The sequence below is a fragment of the Branchiostoma lanceolatum genome, chromosome 10, assembly GCF_035083965.1.
Source record: "Branchiostoma lanceolatum isolate klBraLanc5 chromosome 10, klBraLanc5.hap2, whole genome shotgun sequence".
NCBI lineage: Eukaryota > Metazoa > Chordata > Leptocardii > Amphioxiformes > Branchiostomatidae > Branchiostoma > Branchiostoma lanceolatum.
In genome coordinates, this window is record NC_089731.1 from 6,706,914 (window position 1) to 6,730,278 (window position 23,365).

A 23,365-nucleotide genomic window follows, 5' to 3' on the forward strand; every position below is an offset into this window, starting at 1 on the left:
GGTTAACAATGCATCTGAAAGGTAGTCATCTTCAGTATCTAATATTTCATTGGCAAAGACTTTGTGTCCGTCAGAGTTTTGGAAGACCATACTGATTGTCCCTTTCAGTTGCAGGTGTCTCTACTAGGTACATGATTGCACGACAGCTTTCTACAGCAGGCAATGATACTGTGGCTACAAACTGTACAGGTATACTGCGCTCTAGAAGTAAGACCCAGGCTCACATGGCAATTAACCATTATCACTCTACTGATTACCAGTACCAATCTGGTGCACTGAGGCACTCTTAGAGTATCAAAAGTTAAGGAACAGTGCCAGAAAATGTTATCAGATACAAAAGTTGAATCAGTACTATGTCAGCACATGCTTGGAGGTTAGGAGAATTTCACAGCATCAACAGCTGCTAACTGCAGTGTGACAGAGGGCAGAGCAGGGAAGTCACTTCCAAATTCTCCTCTGTTCTGTCATGTGCTTCTCATTGCCAGGTAACCGTGGGTCTTACTTCTGTACAGAAGGGCAGTTGAGGATGTATAAAGACTGGAGTGAGCTTGAGATACATGCGTTTTGGTACCATATGTCTGGGTGCAGGGCATAAGTCAGAAGGTGCTAGTGAACACAAAATACAATGTAACACCAACATATACATGCAGTGGGGAGAGCAAGAGCTATGTGCTTTTAGGTTGGAGTGGGCATTTCCTGGACCAAAACATGTTTTGGCAACTGACCAACCACCCAATCAAGCCACCTTTCCAAGAACCTCTTCCAATGTTGGTCCTCAACTGGACAAACTTTTTCCAAGTGGTGTGAAACTAGGCTGATTTCCACATTTTCTTAACAGAAGTTTTTTTCTTCTTTCTCTCTTTCCCTGGCTGCTGAGCAACATATTCGTGAAATCGAGCAACTTTCAACTCAGGGTATCAGCCCAGAGTCACACCCAAAACTTGCTTGCACCACTTTTGCCCCCAAAGAAAGCTCTTGCACACCCCCACCACCACTAAGTACAACACAAGAAGAGAGAAGACGGCATGGTTTCTGGCTGGCCTGCCAAACCACTATGAACGCCCCCTAGCTGTTCCAGAAACTACTGCAGCCACATAAGATACTGCATTGCTTAGCTCTTACCATCAAATGCAACAAATAGCAAGGCAGCAGGAAACTGTATCAAGTCAATGTAAAGTGTAACATAACATTCGGTCTTCAGAACAAGCAACTGACAGACCAGTAGATATATCAGTAGATATATTGGTAAGGCATTGATACTATAAGATGGTCACCTTATGGACCATGTTCAAACAGGCAGATACATGTATATCAAAATATCGTCAAATCCATTGTTCAACATTCCAGGCCAAAAGAATCATCATTTTGCATTAGGACTGCCTCCTTGTATTTCCTATCAATTGACCCAGTAGTTCCTGGTACAGCCGTGGCGTCCCCCTAAAGACCTTACCGACTACGGGAGCTAGGACTTCACTACCTATTGCGAGGGGAGGGGGCGTAATATAAGTACACTCGCGCACAGCGAATCACACAGCAGGCAAGATGGGTGTCTTAGGACGCCACGGCCTCTGCACTCTCCCCGTTCTCGCCATTTTCTGTTGCCTTTTCGCCGTTCTCGTCTGTCTTCTGGCGCTTCAGGTACTCCTCTCCTTCCTAAGGATTTGACACAAAACAACAGTCAGACATAAAAGTTGAGGCTGGAGTCATACAATAGACATTTTGTCTTTGGTAAAAGCACTTGACTCAGGTGAAAATGAGAGCCTAGCTTCGGTTAGGGACATTCTTGGGATAGGACATTAACTGGAGGTCCTGTGTTTGAGGGGAGCCACGTCAAAGCATGTTTAAGAACCCACAATTGTGTATGTGTGTGCTCACCTGTAGTGTGTCTGCCATGGTGTGTGTGCGCTTGACAGCGGGAACAGGTGCATCAGGTGTGTCTCCTGCCTCCTCTCCATTCTCATCCTCATCATCATCGTCCTGGAAAAGAAGAATCAACCGTTACTCAAAAGCCACTCAAAAGCCGTTACTTTGTTGCTTGATAACAAATATTTCAGTCTCTAGTTTACTCCTTTTTCTGAACAATAATGAATACAAGAAAATGTAATGGATTCATGAATACATTGCTTGGAAAAGGTTTTAGTCTACATCCTTATCTTTATCATTGTCCTCATTCAATCATTCACTAAATCATCCATCCATCTGTACAGCTTCATTCTCTTTATTATCTTCTTCCTCATCATTCATCTTCCATCCATCCATCTGTACCTCCTCCTCTCCCTCCTCATCCTCCTCATCTTCATCCTCCTCGTCCTCCTCTGCTGCCTCTGCATCCTTGATGGCCTTCGTCTCAGCCCGGGTCCCGCCCAGTTCCTTATCACCCAGAATCTCCGCACCCTCCTAGGAAAGTACAAACCAAAGTAAAAGGTGAGTTACATAGGTTTTTTTTGCCACGCTTGGTTGCATGGCATACTGCCCGATTTCAGCCTTCCTCCCTTCCACCCTTCCAGACAGGCCAGGTCTCGCTAGCGGCACTTTTTTCCCACCATGCATCTATACTATACTCCGTAAACCTGTGTAAAAATGCAATTTGAATCCATCCTCGCAATCCGAACTGCATCCAAGAAGCTCTGATGTTTATTTCGAATGATGAAATACATAGGAACAATAGCAAATTGGCAGGGCATAGGGCAGCAAATATCGTGGGCAGGTGGTTATTCGGAGGGAGTCTGCCCATGCAGGCTGGCATCCAGGGTAGACAGAATGGACAATGGGACACCTGCCACCTTACCCCAACTGCCAATACCCTGCACACAAGAGGGCCTGACATTGTGTGTGTACTGGACTCATATGCAAAGAGCAAGCTACCGTACCTTTGCTGTGGTGACCATGGTGTTGTCCTTCGTCAGTTTAGGCACCTCGTCCGTGGATTCCAGTTCCTTCTGCTGTGCACGAGTCTTCGCGTCTTCTGCCACCCCTCCGGTAGCCTCCAAGAAAGCTTCCCCCTCCTGGAGATAGAGCAAGGAATATCCATCAGCAACAAGTTAACTCAAATTTCTTTTTTCTATCAATCACATAAGTTTGCTCTCAGTTCACCCTTTGTCTTTTTCATAAACTAAAATCACGGAATCAATAGAAATGGTCAGACTACAGGGCTCGAAATAGTGGGTGCATGTGCACCTGCTTACAATAACAAATCATCAACACAGATTGTCTTCTGATTTCTAAATCTTATTTAAATAATTGACAATTTGACACAACCATTATATATAATAAAAACATTCCGCATTCACCCCCTAGATCAAGTAGATAGATCAGCATAGGGAACATTGACCTGAGCAATCAAACAGTACAACAAGCGTGCTGGTCATATGATCCGTGATAGCGCAGGGCAGGGGAACGGGTTTTTTTCGCGTGAAGAATGTTCGCGTACGCGTGGAAAATTTTCGCGCGGAAAATTTGAAATGGAGAATTTATTTATAGGTTCAAAATATCAAAGTAATTTTATCATCAAAATTTTTCTCCCTTGGGAATAGACTTGAGTCCCTTTGGAATCAACTTTTTATTTTTATTTTTTAAATTTCAAAAATCCTTTGAAATTTTTTGGGTGTGAAACCTTAGACTTGTAAACCTTCAATTCCCTTCTGATCAACTAATTAGCGTATTTTAACGAGCAAATGATCAAAATTACAGGCAAACTTTTTCCCTGCATGGGTGTGGGCAGGGTGTGGTGTGGTTTGGTGTGTGCTATTCCCAAGAGACTCAAGTCTATTCCCAAGGGAGAAAAATTTTGATGATAAAATTACTTTGATATTTTGAACCTATAGATAAATTCTCCATTTCAAATTTTCCACGCGAAAATTTTCCACGCGAACGCGAAAATTCTTGACGCGAACAAAACCCCAACCCCAGGGCAGCAAGTTTAAACTTTGGCACTCCACTCCTTACCAAGCAAATAAACATTCGTACACCCCAGCAAATCAATATTTGCACACTGGTTAGTCAAAGTACCAAAGATTACAGTGGAACAGCCTCTGCTGCAATCATAGTGAACAAATCATATTGGGCTGACTGGAAAGGGCCGGGGGAGAGACACGGGGAGGACATTATTCATAATTAAGCAGGCACCTTTCACAAAAATGTGATTAGCAACGATCGAGGCAGAGGGCAGGAAATGTCATCCGACGTAAAGCGTAAAATAATACCATCCATTCGATCTGCTATGTTAGTGATCCAGCGGCATTGGCAAAATAACGCAATTTCAAACAAATCAAGACCGTCATCGTGAGGCAAAAGTACCGTGCGGTCACTGTTCATCATGCTTCATTATCATTGTACGAACACAATCATTGTGAGAAAAGGGACAGGGTATCTATATGTGATATTGCTGGCTTAGCAATAACCTGGGAACTTTATTGGTATTGGTGATCCAGCCAACATTGACAAAATAAAACAATTTGTAACACATTAAGTCCATCACAAAAAAAAGCGAAGCAGCAATTCTTCAACAAAATTCCATTAATGAAATTTGGGATTGGCAAGGTTTCAACATGACGCAGTTGTCTGCAAACCTTGGCTGTGACCACCATGGTCGAGTCTCGCTTGACTCTGGGTGTGTCGCTGCTTGAAGCGCCCTCTGGCGGCTGATCCAGGCCATGCAGCTTGAGCACACTGTGGGCTCCCTGGGACCTGAGGTACTCTATTCCCTCCTGACAGTACACAGTAACACATCAGGGTCTAATATAGTAATATCCTTATCATTCCATTCTTATTTTTTATCATAACTTTAAAATCTTACTATAAAGTTTGTGGGATGGGTGGAAATAGGCTGTGCAGTACATGAATATTGTTAAAACTTTTAGGTTTGATAGTAGAGTCAATTCCATGTCACCAAGAGGGTTTTCAGATGATATTGCTAATAAGTTTGAACAATCTTAGAGAAAAGACTATTTCAGTCAAAAAAATTCCAGACTGTTCAAACAATTAGAAATGAAAGTTTGAACATGTTTGAACTCATCTACATATTTTGGAAATATCATGAAAGTAATTGCACAAATATCTCTTTATTTAGAACAATTTTCAAACATCTGTGTGATTGTTTCACTGTTGGAACATGTTCCAACATTTTGCATCATTCTCAAAATGGTAGATTTGGGTTATTGCCCCCGTAAAAGTAGGTGCTAATCACGCTCTATTGTCAGCATCTGTATATTTTTAGATTTCACGTCTGGACACTGGCAACTCTTTTGTCTTGTGGTGTCTATGCATGGCACCTAGGCCTAATCCCCTATACTTTGAAGGGATGTGTGAATTGCCCTGCTCCCAGCCCACTGACCCAGTTATACCATGTTTGTAGAATGTTGGAACATGTTCAAACAAATGAATTATCTATGTTGCAACAGTTTAAAAACTAATACAAATAATGTGTTCAATGTTGGAAATTTGTTTAACATGTTGGAACACAGCAGAAAATATCTAGAACATCAAATACATGTTGGAAATTGTTCTTAACAGTTACTTATCTCACATAGATTGTTACAAAGGTTTTGTAAATGTTAGAACAAAAGGCAACAAACACCCTCTCGGTAATGTGGAATTGACTCTAACAACAAACAATCAATGTACATCAAACTTGATGATTGTCCCGGCAGAACTTTTGTGAACAGCTAATAGTTGTTGGTGGACAATTACGTTTTGAAGCATTGCATGCTGAACGTGGGCATACATACAGAAGTGTAAATGTTGAACCATATCAATAGCATTTATGATTGGATGCAAAATCAGCAAAAAGAATCCATGTTACAGTGAAGCCATTCAACTTCAATTTGAGCAAAGAAAGTGAAAATACATTTCTTTACAGGCTATACATTGAAGCTGAAATGAAGTCAGCTTCAAACCTTGGCAGTAGCCACCATGGTGGAATCACGCTGCATTTTTGGTTTGTCCGAACTTTTAGAAGCGCCGTCTGCTGGCTGGTCCAAGCCATGCACCTTCAGTACATCAGGACCCTGGGACCGGAGGTATTCGATGCCCTCCTAAAAAACCACACACCAAAATGAAGACATTTTTCAAAGACATTTTATACAACACATGTAATTTGGACCAGTGTAATATTTTCCTTTTTCATGAAAAGAATATAGACTCAGTAGTAGTAGTAGTATCCGGTATTTTGATTAAACTGCTGCCGGGGTCCCTGACACAGGGTTGGGCAGCAGCCGGCTAGTCGTATCACCTGTAGTTGCCCAGCGCTTTGCTGATCAGTATTATAATCTATATTTATAAACTGACCATACTGGTCACAGAAATAAAAAAAGAACCCTAGCTGGCACTTATAACTTTTTAGATAAAAACAACCTAAGAATGTTGGCAGTCTAAAAAGATCTCAACCGCCTTGCCAAACAACAGCAAAGGTGAAAACAAGTCCTGAAAAGGACCCTCCCAAGCCTGGGGCTGACCTGTTGGGGGGAATGCCAGACACAGTCCATTTACAACATCAAACACATACCCCAGTATCAGGTACCCTCAACAAGTAGCCTTTTGAGACTCCAACAGCCAGGTAAACAATAGGAACAACAAGTAGGGTAAGAAAGGGAGGGTTCAAACAGGTAGGCAAACATTACCTCGACCTGGTTGTTCGACACAAAGACTGTTTGTTCAATGGCTTGCTTTCTAGTATAATGAACTGACAAGTGAAACAAAGTATTTTATTTAAGTATTTGACTTCACAGGTGTAAAAAACTTTGAATACATCAATAAACAGAAGACACCTGTGCACATGGATTTATTATCTACAGTCTTACAATAAATTTAATAGTTGGTGCAACACTAGTTTGACAGACTTTCTCGTCCACTCTGAAAGATTCACAAGTAACACACCCCCTTCTTCACTAGATAAAGAAGGAATTGTTTTAATGTGTTATCTGTTTTTTGTCTTTCAAATCATATGTTTACATCCTGCATCATAGTCCAATTAATAAATCAATCTTGGAGAACGTATGAAAATTTAGGGTCTCAAAAATACAATTTTGGTCGCTCAACACAGTTACATCAATAGCCAATGACAATGGACACACCCACAGCTACAGTGCCTTACTTGGGAAAACAGTATCTGTATTAGTTCTAGGGTTTGGTATTAGGATCTATCCATTACTATTACGTTGATGAAGGTTAGACATCCAGGTAATAAGATACACCAAAAATAGTTTGACAACAGTCTAACCTTCACAACTACAGTACAATCATCCAATTTTTCAGTCAAATTACCTGTTGCTTTCAGGGCAAAGCCATGATTCTAAAAATGGCAAGCTAAAGAAAAGAGGGAGCTGGAAGTGGTCCAATATTTTCCTAGCCCACCTAGATTTCTAAAAGGAATGTTTGTGATCTTTTTCTCTCGCTAGACCACACAAAAGGCAAGCCTGCCGCAAACCCTCACTGGCCTGAACCACACCTAAACATGTCTTTCAACAATAACCCCCGCCAACCAACAGGTGCGTTTACATAGCGAGCACAACACGCACATCTCACAAGTTTGCCTGTCAAGGTAGCTACCAGGCACAGGAAAACACATGGGGCAAACCAGATGTATCGTATCAGTGCGGCAAAGGTATAGTGAGTTTAAATGAGGCAAAACCTGATAACACGACATGCTTCAAGTACATTTTTGAACGTCACATGGGTTGTGATAGTGTTTTTCTTCCAAACTATCTCACACAGGCATGCACCATGTTCTTCCCCATTCGGCCTAATGTACCAATATTTGGACATAGAAATTAATAATTCATATGGATCAGCAACACATACTTGCCCCTTGAGAGAGACCAATTCCCTCTAAAAATATCGCCTTTAGCTTTATAGAGTTGATCCTAGGCCAATGTCAAGTGTCATCAATGCCTTGTACTTTTCCATTCATTCACACATGGCACATCTTTTACTCAAATGGTCACAGGCCAGAGACACTCTATTTGTGCTCTTGCTGTATTCTCCAACTTTTGTGACCTGTGGCTGTCCTAAAAGATACACATACTGTAAAGGATAAACCAGCGTGTATATCTCCAAATAATGCTAAGACTTTAAAACAGCTATCATATTCATCATTGGAACGTTGCCAGGAAAAGTCGTTCACCTCTTTGACTCAGTTTGAGCCCAAGCCACCCTAAAACTCAAACAAGCAATTGTCTCACAGTTCCATGGACAAGGGCATTAGCAAATTAAATTTCAAGCAATGAATATTTTATAATGTTGGGATGACCGTAAAACTTTTAATTTGCACGGGGAGGGAAACGACATCACTCATTCTGTATTATCTACATAAATACAATTTCGTGATATGCAGTAATTCGTATGTATTGCAGCGTTCGAAATACCCGTCTGCAATCTGCAAATTGCATAAAGATTTTCAAGATTGCAGAAGAAAAATTAAACAATCTGCAATTTTGCAGAAGAAAAAAAATCAGACTCCGGATTCAATGGCTCTCAATTCAGGAGATTATATAGACCTACTAGTACTAAGCAAACTAGCGGTGCTGTAAATAAACTGAAATCCACAGCGCCGCGCGAGATGGCGGCGTTTCGGTGCATTCCAACTGCCTGGTGCTACTTGAGGTCATTTTTTTTCGGGGAGTTTCGACACTTTCCGTGATAACTTCGGGGACGAATCATGTAAGAAAATGTCAAATTCGTGCATTTCCGTCAACCCTCGCTAATCTTCGCGGTCACGATCTTGGGGTCGGCAAAAGTCTGGAAAACAATTCCCGGATGTTTCTAGCGTGAACAAGTATGTCCAAGTCGCAAACTGCTATTTCTTCAGAGCCCGAACTCGGGGCATGGGCGCGATGACAGAAGGAACGAAATGGTGGCCACTACATTAGCCCGTGGTCCTTGAAGCCCAGACGGCAGCGATGAAGTTGAGAAGTACTCGGATAGATATTGAGCACCGCCTTGTGTGGAAAAGGCGGAACATTTTCTCCTGTGCCGACGCAGTGGGGAGGGGGCCACCCACGTGTAAAATTAACATCGCCGGGCCGTCTCTGGAGTCTCCCCGAATGTCCGAAGTCGGAGTCCGATGTTTGAAACCGATAGCAATGTTTCAGATTTATACACAAAACTACACAGAGGCCAAGGTTTGCGTAAAGGCGTTTTATTTCAAATTTTACATTTTTTTCTCGGTTTTTGTCATGTTTTCTGTGGGCCGTGGCAGTGTCACAGGTCGTGCGATCTTATTCATTACTCATAATACGCATCACAACACGTATTTCTCGCAAGGATATAATTCCCTTGTCCTCCTTATCAAGCAGGCTGTTGAATTTGTTTTTAATTTTGATACAAATACTGAAATGATCAAAAGAATATTTGATTTGATTGATATTGAATAAATATACTTTTGCTGTTGCAATTTTTGCTATTAATTTGAATATTTTTCACACACATGCATGTTATTCCTCTTAAAAACTTTGCTAGTGATAATCAAAGATGGAGTGAGAGAATAAAGAATGACAGCAATGTTGCAAAACTCTAGATATAATGTAAGTTAGTAGGCATTATTAAGTTGAGAAGGTTGAAGTATGGAGGCATGTGTATTTGCAGAAAATATTTTCAAATTGCAGAAAAAAAAATTGACATTCTGCAATATTGCAGAACACTGAAAAAAAGTATTTCTACCACTGTATTGGCATGAGCTCACTGATAAGGAAGTAATATGTTGTACCATCCAGTCAGCTATCAGTAACGACTACAGAAGGGTTCTTTTATCAAAGTGTGGCACACCCACATTCTCTCTGGGACAGACCACACTTTGAAAGGAGGGGGCATACGTTTTTTTTCTTCTGCTTGTCATACTACTAAACGTTTGTACTGCCCATTAAAACTTGCCATTTAATTCCCTTAATCACAGCTTTACACTGATCGAAAATCTGTCTCATCAAAGTAGGTTTCTGATATTATTGTACCCAGTGATCCCATTAACTTTAAATGGTATAGCCCAGACACTAGACAATAAAGCAAGTCTTCTAGCCTTCCAGCAGGTAAAGAAAATTGCAATTTCTTCTTGTTTTGACATCTACAATCTGAAAGGTAATATCTGACATGTGGGAGGAATTCAAGAAATGTTAGAGCCCTTAATCCCCCTGCCAAAGTGGTACGATCCAACCTGCTCTAGATACAAGACAAAGGGGTGAGTGACCTAGGTTGTTGATTAGGAAAATGGCTGTTTCGTTAGTGCAAATATTTGCAAGACAACACTGCGCCACCTGTGCCAACTTGAATGTCTGTGAATACATTTCTTCTGAAGCTTTTGATAACCCCTCAGTCAAAATGGTTTCATCCAAACTGCACCAGATTTTGGACAGTGACTAGTTATGAGGTCACTCAGGTTGTAGATAGAACACAGCTCTGTATTTAGGCGCACTTTAGACCTACAATGTTATAAGGTCGTACGATCATCGTCGTAGGCGACGGTTTTCTTTAGACACACGGTCAGGAAATATCATGGGACCCCCGCGGCGCAGAATTCCATTGATGTGCGCGTGTGACTCAAAGTGAACTCTTGCGCTCAAATTCAAAATGGCGGGGGAACCGCTTGTTTTCGTCAAAAGATGAAGCTTTTACTGACTTTGCAACAACTGTTGCCCTGCAGATGAGACGTTGAGAACCGTGCTCAACAAAGAAAGAGATTGAGGCTGGTACAGAGACGGACGGGATTTAACCCGAGTTCGTGGCCGCCGCCGGGGATGTCCCGGGGATCGAGGAATAGGGGCATACTAGAGAAGTAGCCACTGGTAGCAGGGCGTCGCGCCGGAATACTAGTAACCGGTTTCGGACGAGAAAAATATGTTTCCATTGCTAACTGCATGCATATTTACAAAGAAAACGATAGAAACTTTCCTTCCCGGACAGGAAACAGCACGCTGTAGGCTTATTAGCATATCACCCACTTCCGTCACCGGCGACGATTCTTCTTTAGCAAGAAAAACACAGCCACAGGCCCCCCCGCTGAACGTCGTGCGACTGGGTCCGAGGTGGTCGCACGACATTTCGAGGATTTCCCGTTTATTGCCGTCGTACGATTGTTTTGATCGTCTTTAGACGGCCAAAAAATACTGTCGCCGGCGACGTCGCCCACGACGATGATCGCACGACTCTAAAATGTCGTAGGTGTAAAGAGGCCCTTACATGTAGCCCAGACAATTTTGAACAGGCCTCCCATTGTTTACCATATGTACCAACTAGATAAAGAGACAGTGGTCTTTCAATCGCCTCTAACATATTAAAACACTGACTTACAGATCTATCAGCAAACTAGAGTAGGATGAGAAAATAAAAGGGGGGTAGACATGCACATGCATAAACAAACTGGAAAATTGAAGGGCTGACTTTTCGGACCTTGAAGCTGCTGACCTTCCTACAGCGGTGTGATCCAAAATCTACATGTTGTGTAGAGTCAATTCCATGTCACCGAGAGGGTTTTCAGATGATATTTCTAATAAGTTTGAACAATTTTAGAGAAAAGACTATTTCAGTCAAAATAATTCCAGACCGTTCAAACAATTAGAAATGAAAGTTTGAACATGTTTGAACTCATCTATATATTTTGGAAATATTATGAAAGTATTTGCACAAATATCTCTTTATTTAGAACAGTTTTCAAACATCTGTGTGATTGTTCTACTGTTGGAACATGTTCCAACATTTTGCATCATTCTCAAAATGGTAGATTTGGGTTATTGCCCCCATAAAAGTAGGTGCTAATCAGGCTCTATTGTCTGCCTCTGTATATTTTTAGATTTCACGTCTGGACACTGGCAACTCTTTTGTCTTTAGGTGTCTATGCATGGCACCTAGGCCTAATCCCCTATACTTTGAAGGGATGTGTGAATTGCCCTGTTCCCAACCCACTGACCCAGTTATATCATATTTGTAGAATGTTGGAACATGTTCAAACAAATAATCAATCTATGTTGCCATAGTTTAGAAACTAATACAAATAATGTGTTCAATGTTGGAAATTTGTTTAACCTGTTGGAACACAGCAGAAAATATTTAGAACACCAAATAAATGTTGGAAATTGTTCTTAACAGTTACTTATCTCACATAGATTGTTACAAAGGTTTTGTAAATGTTAGAACAAAAGGCAACAAACACCCTCTCGGTAATGTGGAATGGACTCTATGCAGAAAATAGGGAAGGGGGCAATTTAGGGGCATTCTACTTTATTTTTCAATTTGGTAGCTGTTTTGTCCACAACAAAGTAACAGAAAGCAGGTACACCAACCAGCTGAATAATTAGAACCAGTTATATCATTATGTAAATTGCTCTTAATTCCCCCCTGCTTTTATGGTATGACCCAAACTGCTCTAGAATGAGGACAATCAACATCACCTTGACAGGACAACCCTAATCTCCAAGCAGATCTATAGGTTGCATAAAGACCATATCAAACTGGCAGAGGAAGTACGTTTTGCAAGCTCCTTCTTCCAGTTGGATACGGTCTTTGCAATCCATTGGGTCTGGTTGGAGACTAGGACAACCCTACCAACAGCCCTCCTGAGGTCAGGGCTAAATAACTTGTCCCTTCAAGTCCAACAATATCTTTCATAGTAACCACACACATCATTGTTTGATTCTCCCAGTTTCTTCAAAGCTTTATCACTTTGCCTGAGCGTACAAATGGGACCCCAAGGCTATAGATCTATCATTATGTGCCATTTGCCGAGAAACAAAGGAGTAATCCTGCCACTGCACAAACGTGTACACACCACAAGCCTGCAAGACAACAGCTTGTCTGGTCAGTACCCCACCTCTAACCAAATGGTCGTCCTTTCAAACTCACTCATTCAGAATAATTATTGCAGAGTAAATAGTGCTTGAGTGGAAGCTGGAGTCATACTTCATTGGTCGCTATCTATATCACTGTTGCTATACTGACACACAGGTTGAGAGAGCTGTTCAAAGTATCTTCTTTTCCCTCTAGCACTAGTTTCAGCGTCTAGACGAGAACTATCTGGTGTGTATCTTCTCACAAATGGCTCTTGTAACCGTCATGAGCAATTACCCTCGTGAATGTGTGATAAAAATATCATGCCTGGTGGTTTTATTGCCCGGTTATGCTCAGAAGTGTTATGGTCTATTATCTACTGTTCCAGACCATAGCACACTACTGTAACACGTCCTTTAACAATGTGCCTACACAACCAACAGATGGCAAAAAGAAAATTGGTTTGTTTGTAAATTGGAATCCTTTCTATTTGCAATTAAAAAAGCAACTGGGTAAATACCAAATTTTCTGGGCAAAGTTTATACTAATATTTCCAAACACAAGGACTTCAAACTCCGATTTCTAAACCAGTTCTGTAATCTAGGGCATCGTTGTAATACAGACAGAATGCTTTCCGGTCTAGTTCCATTTTAAAACAGTACATGGGATTTGTCAACAACAACATGGATCACTTAATCCCTCAATCCCTCCCATTACCTGAATGCAAATGTCCCTTCTTTTCTGTTAAACGAGCGTGCAGTGGTCTAGATCTACTGGTTTGCAATTACAAGCACCAGACCAGGGGGTTTGGGTTTGTATCCCAAAAGTACCCTGAGTTTTAAACTTATGAAAACTTGGAGTGTTAATCTTTTGAAGAAGGATTCATTAGCTCCTGGTTTGAGGAGAGCTACAACTAAGTATCTATTCTTCTCACAAAAAGACAGTCGATTATGATATTTTGTTAACTTCTGTGTGAGATTGCCAAAAATCTATCAATTCCAAACAGCTTGTATTGACCTTGGACAATTACAGTATCAGTGTGCATTATGAAGCAGTGGTATTCAGCATTAGAAAAACTGTTGGTCTCCAGAAAACCTGTGAACATTCAAAACTTTACTCTCAATGAAACTGGAACACAAACTACACTGAAACCTGAGAAACTGAAGTGAAAGTACCATGAGACTGTTTGGCACCTTGTGATACTTAATACTATAAACAAAAGACTTTTAAGTGGGCCAACAAAAACATTCATTCACTGCAAAAGGTGTCAAAATTTCCCCCACACGCTCTCCCATTCACTCCATCACTCCCCTAATTGTTTCTGTCAATCAAAAGGCGGGAAAATGAAACACGATCTTCAGACACAAAACTTCCCGTCTGCCGCCACAACCACTGACCGCCCCAGGGGAGCAAGTACACTCAACCACAAATTTCAAACTGCTTTTAATTCTGAGGTAAAATTTGAGGGGATTTTCTTGTTTATAGCCCTAAAAATACACACGGAAAATAAAAATTAACACTGAACGTGTTTACCCAAGTGGAAGAATTAGAAAGCGTCCCCCATGTGTCAATTTGAACTAGTCCAGACTTTTTCTCAGAAATAAACTAGCGATGGATTTTGTGCACTGCGGAATGTTTAATTTTACCGACCCCCTCAAAATAAGATAGTGTGGAAATTGTGTTCAATATCTAAAATTTAAGAATGGTTTTGGACTTGTGTTAAGCCTACAGCTGTCGGAGATTAAGCAGTTTCCATTGTTTGTTTCTACTGCCTCTCGGTGACATACCGTAGGCGCGACTTCTGTTGTTTCAAAACGACCTGCGAACTGATCAACACAAACAATACATTCGACTTCGCACCTGGCCTGAGCAACAGTTTGCAGGCGGACAGCGGAGAGAAACCACGGCAAGATTAATGCGGAAATTGCGGAAGTTGTTGGAAAAGGCTGCGAGGCCGAGCCATGTTTGAATGAACGAAACCTAACGCACGAAAACAACACTTTCTCAGAATCGCCGGCAAGAATTTCTCCAAAATCACCGGGGGTTCTCCCGTTTTTTCTCCACAGCTCTTCTGTATACGGGCCAAAGAACACGTCTGTTGTGAATTCTCGCTGTAAAATTGTAAGGCGGCGGTTAAAAACGGCAAATAAGCCGGCGAAGATGGGTTGAGAATGAAAGGCGCTGTGCGAGTAAAGCCACCCACGCTTTGGCCCTACACAAAGCGGACCTGCTGTTTTTCTCTGGATTCAGCCTCGTACGGACGGGTAAAACTCGAAACCTACCTTAGCTGTGGCCACCATGGTGTTGTCCCTCTTCATTGCGGGTGCTTCTTCGGCCATTGTGATAGAAAACGGTGGGATTTGGTGGAGATTTGGGTGAAATCTGGGAGAAAGTGGCACAGAGACGGACAAAGGCAGCAGCACCAGACGCGGTAAAATGAAGTAGGCGACTAATGTTCTGACGTCACAGCAACCCGGCCTCCTATTGGTCACAGTTTTCACGTGACCTGACTTGGCCAGGCGTGCCTTCTAGAGTAGTAGACTAGGAGCCTTTCGTAGACAAAATAGCAGGAGGGAACTACGTCATACGAATTAGAGTACTAGGGAGATAGGAGAATGCCACCAAAGCTAGATGACCGCATATTTCAACTTATTGAACCCCCAGATAACCCCGCGAGGGGCAAAGTAGGGGGGGGGGGAGGTCCCAGGCTAAGGGACCACCAGACCTCTGAGGAATTTGGTAAACGCACGTAACGTTACAGACGGTATCTGCCCTCTCAGAAATGAAGCACTGCAGAATAATAGGCACATTTACCTTATCTGAGTAGATTACTCAATATACCGGTAGCAAATAAATAAGTGAATAAATAAAGATCTCTATCCAAGCAGATGTCGAGGTGGAAAATCGTAACATCGTCACATTCGTTTTCTGGCTGCTCTGTTTTGCTGACCCGACATAAGAAAATAAGGTTCTTAATTTTTAAGGACTTTAAAAAACTGTTAATACACAACCTGAGTGATGTCTACATGGCCTATGGAAATCCTCATCCATACTACGCCCTGCCGCACGGTGGCGTTGCAGCAAGGATGTAGCCCCAAACTATTTAGAAACATCATCGTAACATATATGACCAATCAAACAGATGCTATTGACGGAACCACCCCGAAAAACAGGACGGCCGGAGTAAGAGGCGACATTCCATCCCAACATCTGCTTGGAGATGAATATATTGCTCACCAACACGGTGATCGGTAACCTGTTGTTGCGCAGTCTCTCGTTGGCGGAAATTGATAACCTCAGCCTCCGGCAGTGAGTGGGCGAACCGCTAGGAGCGCGATTTAGCCAAGCACGGTGATCAGGACCGTTCAGAAAGGAGAGAAATGGGCTATTTACACAAATGGATTTGTGTTCAATCTGACACTTTCAAATAATATAACTGCAAAAAAGCCACATAATGTGGGGGTATATGTTGACTGCCTTATTTTTGCTGCACACTCACATAAGCCTTGCTAGGCTGCGATGGTCCGTGATGTCATAATCCCCAAACAAATGTTTGGGTGGAGTATTGTACTGGCGTGTTTTTTTTCCAGTGAATGCCCGACTCAACTAGCCTGAGTGCCAGCCTTTTTAGCTTCCGTCCGCTACCCTAGCTCCGCTGCGCTACCCAAGCTCCGCTGCCGGCCAAAAAGCGAGGAGCGGAGCTTGGGTAGCGTACGGAAGCTAAAAAGGCTGGCACTCAGGCTACATAATACAGCTGTCTGTAAACACTGCAAAGCCTCTCATAATCGCAAGGTGGTGCATGGAATACTGATTTACATATCCGTGACGCTTTGCAATACCGGCAGCCACCGTAGATGACGCTAACCGAGGTCTGAGAACGCGGTATTCTTCTTGTAGGGCGATTTCTGCATGAGTTCATAAGCGATTTTACTACAGACTTTTATCTGGAAAATGCGTACATTACTTGGGCAAAGATCTTTCAACACAACTCAGAAAATGCATTGAAATCAAATTAGAAATATATGCAACCACGTTCTGCTATATCGGAAGGTTAGGCCAATTAGCCTTTGTTATCTAAGCTCGACCTATAGTATAGTTAGAAATTACATAAATCTTTACCAGTATAGCCGGTACAACAATTTCAGCAACGTACATCTCAACTTATCTCCAAGCACATTTAACGGTGGCAATGACAATTTCCAAAGGGCAAAAATGCAATTGTAAAATGCATCTCGACCTGATTTTGAGGTTCCACAAACTAAAAAACACCCTCGGCAATATTCCATCACAAAAATCCAGGATTGCACGCTGGGCATTTTCTAGAAACAAAATGCTTGAATTTTTGTAGATCATACTAGATGAAAATATGGTAGACATTCAATTTTGAAACAAACTGAAGTAAGTAGAAGATCAGTCTGGAGTGTTTGAAACCATCGATTTTATTTTGTACACAGCAAAATCTATTTTGTTACTTCTCCAGTTGAAATCTATATTTTTCTCTGCATGCACAGCTGTTTGTTACAGTTTTTCTCCCAATGCAGGTGTGTTGATTATCCATTGACCGACCTTGATTGGTTCTATCGGCCAGCCTGTTTGTACAATGAGGATATCATAACGGGTCTACCCTAACTTAAGGCGCTTTCTTTCACGCGCTCGAACTCGTGACAGTGCTCCATCGCTAGTTGCCAGGAAATGGTCAGATCCTAGAATATTCTAGCCTTCTTTTGGCAGTACAATCATGATTCTGTTTATTACATCTGCATTCAAAAGGATTCAAATAATTGGAGTCTTTTCATCGTGCAATATACTTTCAAGCAAGTCTTGTTAGTAATTACATCTGCATCCAAAGGGATTCAAATGAATAGAAGTGTTTTCATAGTGCGATATAGCTTCAAGCTAGTGTTGCTGATAATTACATCTACATGGCAAGGTACATGTAATCAAACGATACAGTGCCGAGGCGCATTGCGGATTTCCTTTCGCATTTGTGTTGGTTGGAAGCAAAGCCTTCCTGTAGAACATTCGACACCACATCAAGCCCTTCTACGCGAAAGTGCAGTCAACCGAATGCGAGGACAGGGATAACATGGAGCTTCATGAGCTGAACATGATGAGGGCTTCTGAGGTTTGCCGTAGGCAGGAAATTTCTTTTGATCCTGACAAATATCACGAAGAGCCGCTCCCGTCCGTTTCCAGGAGTCGAGAAGCGGTCTCCGGGCGGGAACATGCGGACTTTAAGAGGCATGGAAACACTCAGCCCAACGTTGAAGAGAAGAAATACATCAAGACAAGGGCAGCAATAGACAGGAAACTTTCCCCGCCACGGAAGAAGAGTGTGGCGAGCGGTAGGAAGATTGAAGAGACGTTTTCGCCTTGTGACTCCGAAGTCGACGAATTAGAAGAACTTTATGAAACTCGCAAGACAGAAGGTATGCAAACGTTTTACATACAGAGTATCATAGGTCCTTGCTACTAAACTATCGATAAGGCATTTTGCATGTTATCTTTTCGTTTTTGCTAAAGGGAACAGTTTATGTATGCTGCTTTTCCTCGTCCATCTTTTCTTTTAATTTGTTAACATATTCCTCGTCTGCCAGTATTAGCGATTCGTCGACTCTATCCTTGATATGCCCAACCTAACTTGCCCAACCCACGTGATCATATGCATGCATATAATATTTTTATCTTGTTCAATTTGTACGATGTATCCAATGGTAGATACAGCGGCACCAAATTTCATTCTTTTTAATTGCATCACCTGGCCTAGTGAGTCTAGAGAAAACCAAGTACAGTGTAGTACCATTATAAAACACACGACGAGTATATCTTTATTCACATTTCAGACATACAATCGATCTATTGATATGATGCATCAATTATTGGCTGACGTCAGAAAACGTAGAATTTACCAAATCACGTACTTTTGAGTTGCCGCAAGTAATAAGCATCTGTCCCTTAGACAATAACACATCTCGAACCCCTAGAAAATGTACAGTTGGCACCTTCTTTTATTTAGCTACTGCATGGCATATTCAAAATTACACAGGAACCGGGCTGAGAAGCCCAAACCTGCTTTGAGCACATAATTATTAGCCGAATGTGTTGTTACTGATACATATAACAAACAGAAATGCTTCATTATGTGTGTGTGGATTAAGGGACTAGATACAGTAGCCATGAAGGTCAGGTTCTTAAGCGCTGTTTTATGTCCACTGAGATTGCCCCTACTAACGTTACTAGTACTTGCTATCCATATCTTCTGTCTCTTCATTGTAGCGTTTCTTTTTTTACAGCGTTTCCCACAGCTGTGGGGTCTATGCAAAATGTGCCACCTCATCGCACAGACGTCTCCTGCCGCCCGAAAGACCCGCTTTACGTCAGACGGGTTGGGCTGAGATTTTGGTCTACAAAACGGATCCTCGACTGGCAAAGACAGTCATTACGTGCAGTGGAAGATACAGAGGCGGTTCTAAAGCCTGTCAGAGAATATGGCGAGGAGTCAGCTTCTAAGGATACTGGCATTACAGTATTTCAAAGTCATGACGTTGCAGATTTAGATGAATGCCCAACCGCAGCAGGGAAAAGGGGATGTACTCAACAGGACAAAAACGACAATGCAGATTACGAGAACAGTAAAGAACACACACATTACGAGAACAATGAGAAACAGGAACATTACGAGAACAATGAGGAAAACAACCATCGTGAGAACAACAAAGAGCTCGGACATTACGGGAACGATACGAATCACCGACACTACGAGAATAATAAAGAAGACGGACATGAAGAGAACAATGCAGAGCACAAATATTACCAGTACGACAAAAATCACTCACATTACGATGAAGAATACGGACACTACAAGAATGATAAAGAACACTACGAGAACGATAAAGAACACGGACACTACGAGAACGATAGAGAACACGGGCACTACGAGAACGATAGAGAACACGGGCACTACGAGAACAATAGAGAACACGGGCACTACGAGAACGATAAAGAACACGGACACTACGAGAACGATAGAGAATACGGGCACTACGAGAACGATAGGGAACACGGGCACTACGAGAACGATAAAGAACACGGACATCACGAGAACAAAAGAGAACACAAATATTTCCAGTACGATAAAGATCACGCACATTACGAGAATGATGAACAGTCGAACCTATCAACAAACGTCTATACCGACTTAGACCCCGACTTTTTGGCACCGCAGGACGCCATGCAGAATGTCTCCACAGAATTTTACAAAATGGATGTCACTGCTGCCAAGGAGATGCAAGAACAACAAGAACCTTTTTACGAGATTGACATTGCCACGGCTGACGAAAAACAAGACGCACAACCTTTCTACAACATGGACGATAATCCAACTAACGTGTATGCAGACTTGGACCCCGAGTTTGTTTCAGCAGAAGATGAGGTGTGCAGAAGACATCGAGCAAAGGAACCAGAAGAGAATCAAGGTAGAGGATTTTTTATCAGCTGCATGCCATGCATATTTTTCATCTGCGGTCACCAAATTGCAAAATACAAGCTTTTGAATGATTTGTTTCGTGAGTTTGAAATAATTAATGCAAGAACATTTATTGGATATACCATGTTGATAGATTTATTAGGACTTGAATGATGTATTCTGTACCTCTGTTATATTCATCTAACCTTACCTCTTACTTCATGACCTCACTGAAATAAAAAGCGGCCTGCATTCCGGTTTGAGCTTCTCATGAATAAACAAACAAACAAACAAACAAACAAACAAACAAACAAACAAACAAACAAACAAACAAACCATACTTTTGTCGAAATGATCTTACCATTTGTCTTTTTTTTGCCACAGAAAATGCTCATCAGGACGGTACAAGTTGCAGTCAGCCTTGCCGTGTGTTCCTCAGGTCCCGTCCAGCCTGCATAACGGCAGTTTGTGTTGGTGTCGTCATTTCCGTCATCGCTGCAACTGTGCTCACCCTAATGTTCAATCATCACAGCGTGATGAGCAGTCAACCTGAAGACAGCACGATGGTATGTCTTTTTCAAGGCCATATCACTTTCCTGCAATAAATTTTACTCGCACATCTTCTCTCTCCTTTTCTCTCTTTATATCTCCCTCTCCTCTCTCGCTTTCCTCTCTGCCCACCCTCTCTCTATATACACTTTGTATGGCAAAATACCAATTGTTTCCGTAAAACATAACTTTTAATCAAAACTTTTTGACACATGTAAATGCCTTCAGGGGACAGCACCATACCTTTTAGCCATCAAGAAGTTGCAAGCGCACATCTTCTACTTTCCTTTTGCTGTCCATCAAGCTAGCCTGTTGTCTAGAGAACCTAATTTTATCAATGGGAATTGTTCATGTCATAAGATTGTTTGCTTATGAAGTGCAATTCTTGCCTTGACCACTAGGTGAGTCAGACAACACTTTCAGCGAACCTGACAACATGGTCTCCACCTCTTCCTGTGACGTCACTGGCTACCTCGTCCTCACAGATACCTGTGACGTCACTACCCGCTTCTCCAGAGACAACTTTGGGAAAAGGTACGCTTAGAAACCATACTGAACAGAGTGGGCCGCATGCATGGTGATTTCAGAACATATTCAGAATTGATTTGTCCATCCAAGCTAGCAATACTGACCCAATTGGAATGTCTGAATGGGTGTTATTAACACTTGAAGGGCCAAGGGCCATGGTGCCCTCCAGCCCCAGCCAAAAAAGGTTCACAGGAACAAGGTTCTGTTCCGAACAAAGGTAATGCCCTAAATCCATAGATAATTTTCGTCTCCTTGAGAATCATGTACATGTATTACCAAGACACAATAACAACAGTCACAAATGTAATTGGGAATGTATGATTCATGTTAAAAATCGCATGGCCTGCATTGGTATAGATACTGCAGACGATTAACAGATTGTAACTATCAAACTATCAAAGCAGCAAGGTATACTTTAATTTGTATCTCTTACTTTGCACACAACATAAAGGACTTTCGCGGATAGGCATTTTTTTGCAACAAGACGTGGCCATTAGACATAATTCAGTGGTCAAAGGCATGTCTTGGACACCATTTAGAGATCACTGGAATGTTTTCGAGACCACCTAAAGCATCAACGGTCACTCCACATCTCGCCTCTATGAAATCCCCACTTTGATCAGCCTACTGATTGACTTAAGCTTAGAAAAGATCTCACAACGATAACTAGTCTTGGGGTTTACAACTACAGCAGGACTGAACTAAAAAACCTTGCTCGTGTCTTGTCTTGCAGATTGGCAGACAGAGTGGATTCTCTTCATCAGGGGGTATTTCCAGCAGGACAATCAGACCGCCTTGGCTTTGGAAGAACGTTATCCCGACAATGATGTTGTGCTGTCCCTGTTGGCAGACAATTATTTCTGGCCCTGGGTGTGTCGGTTCTGGAACCATTTTTGGGAGCTTCCGTGCACCCTGACCAGGCTTGTGACTTACTGCATAGACTTTGGTACTAAAAGTGATTACAATTATATGGAGTCACATGCCATATCCACCTACAACGAATTCTTCTCGACTGTGCTAGATGCACTGGAGGCCCTGTCGAACATAACAAAAAGTACAAACAGTGCTGCAGAATACATATCAGCGATATCACTATCACTGACAAGACGGCCTTTGTCGAACAACGATGTTGAGGCCCTGGTCAAGCTTTTCCCATACCTGGAAGGAACGGATGATCTGCACCTCTCCAGCTGCAGAATTTCATCTGGAGCAGCAACGATTTTGTCTAAACGGCTTCATTTCCTGGCCAATCTTGAGATTTTAAATCTACAGAACAACAACATAGGAGACGATGGAGTAAGAGCGATTGCAGAGAAGTTTACTGAGCTGAAAAATCTCAGAATGTTGAACTTCGCTGGCAACTCGATAACCATGGAGGGAGGGAAAGCGATGGCTGAAAACCTGGTTCACCTACAGGACCTACGGACAATCTACTTCAGGAACAATGAGGTGGCGTTAAGTCTCCATCCATTAGCAAAGGCGTTTGTCAACATGTCAACGTTAGAGCTTGTATACATGTGGCCCGTCACGTATAGGAGAGGGTCGTTCGACATGGTGGTGGAACAGGTACGGAACGCTGTCCATACGCTTGGGGGAAAGGTGTACAGCAGTACTAAGAGTTTATTGTATGATGGTTCTCATGCAATTAGAGTTGGCTCCCCCGGACTGGACACAGCGTGGCAACGAGTCAAAAGGGAACTGAACGTTGGAGTACACATATATGAATCTAGGGGACAGTTGAAGGTGTCTGTAAAAATCAGGCCAATCTAATGAGGTATCATTTTGGCATTGATATTCGAGACATCTATGTAGTGACATGGGGACTGTGCAATCAGCAAAACACTTGTAAAAGTACAGCATGCACTTACTCATACTCTGCCACACCATGTACCATACAGAGTATGAGTAAGTGCATGCTGTACTTTTGCAAGGGTTTGCTCCCTCTTTTGAGCTTGCTGTAAAACAAAACAAAATCACAAAATACGTCCAATTAATTTTTGACATGACTTAATCCAGGTTAAAGGATGCAAATGCAGTTTACATGTACCTAAATGTAAGGAGAACATCACTATGATG

General features: G+C 42.1%; 3 protein-coding genes across 3 annotated transcripts; 2 read left to right on the forward strand and 1 right to left on the reverse strand.

Moving 5' to 3' along the window:
• Positions 1-1,226: 1,226 nt before the first annotated feature.
• On the reverse strand, positions 1,227-15,214 carry LOC136443234 (nucleolin-like). Its single transcript, XM_066440379.1, has 7 exons — positions 15,030-15,214; positions 5,895-6,032; positions 4,569-4,706; positions 2,871-3,005; positions 2,266-2,397; positions 1,876-1,977; positions 1,227-1,653 (listed from the first exon to the last, which is right to left on the reverse strand). Exons 1-7 carry the CDS (start codon positions 15,084-15,086, stop codon positions 1,552-1,554), a joined length of 804 nt encoding a protein of 267 aa, XP_066296476.1. The 5' UTR covers positions 15,087-15,214; the 3' UTR covers positions 1,227-1,551.
• Positions 15,215-17,833: 2,619 nt separating this feature from the next.
• Positions 17,834-19,949, forward strand: LOC136443888 (high mobility group nucleosome-binding domain-containing protein 5-like). The gene is made up of 3 exons (XM_066441262.1): positions 17,834-18,176; positions 19,041-19,875; positions 19,916-19,949. Exons 1-3 carry the CDS (start codon positions 17,834-17,836, stop codon positions 19,947-19,949), a joined length of 1,212 nt encoding a protein of 403 aa, XP_066297359.1.
• A 55-nt stretch (positions 19,950-20,004) lies between these two features.
• On the forward strand, positions 20,005-23,353 carry LOC136443130 (uncharacterized). The gene is made up of 4 exons (XM_066440214.1): positions 20,005-20,222; positions 20,597-20,778; positions 21,163-21,295; positions 22,023-23,353. The coding sequence occupies exons 1-4, from the start codon at positions 20,009-20,011 to the stop codon at positions 23,057-23,059; spliced, it is 1,566 nt and encodes a 521-aa protein (XP_066296311.1). The 5' UTR covers positions 20,005-20,008; the 3' UTR covers positions 23,060-23,353.
• The last annotated feature ends 12 nt before the right edge of the window (positions 23,354-23,365 follow it).

Bases quoted from the DNA above. Each gene is read 5' to 3' on its own strand.
- LOC136443234 (XM_066440379.1), bottom strand. From the start codon at position 15,086: ATGGCCGAAGAAGCACCCGCAATGAAGAGGGACAACACCATGGTGGCC. The intron at 6,033-15,029 runs GTAGGTTTCGAG...GTGGTTTTTTAG, and splicing joins CCATGGTGGCCACAGCTAAG to GAGGGCATCGAATACCTCCG. The intron at 1,654-1,875 runs GTGAGCACACAC...TCAAATCCTTAG, and splicing joins CCATGGCAGACACACTACAG to GAAGGAGAGGAGTACCTGAA.
- LOC136443888 (XM_066441262.1), top strand. From the start codon at position 17,834: ATGGAGCTTCATGAGCTGAACATGATGAGGGCTTCTGAGGTTTGCCGT. The intron at 18,177-19,040 runs GTATGCAAACGT...CTTTTTTTACAG, and splicing joins TGAAACTCGCAAGACAGAAG to CGTTTCCCACAGCTGTGGGG. The intron at 19,876-19,915 runs GTACGATAAAGA...AATGATGAACAG, and splicing joins AGAGAACACAAATATTTCCA to TCGAACCTATCAACAAACGT.
- LOC136443130 (XM_066440214.1), top strand. From the start codon at position 20,009: ATGGATGTCACTGCTGCCAAGGAGATGCAAGAACAACAAGAACCTTTT. The intron at 20,779-21,162 runs GTATGTCTTTTT...CTTGACCACTAG, and splicing joins AACCTGAAGACAGCACGATG to GTGAGTCAGACAACACTTTC. The intron at 21,296-22,022 runs GTACGCTTAGAA...CTTGTCTTGCAG, and splicing joins AGAGACAACTTTGGGAAAAG to ATTGGCAGACAGAGTGGATT.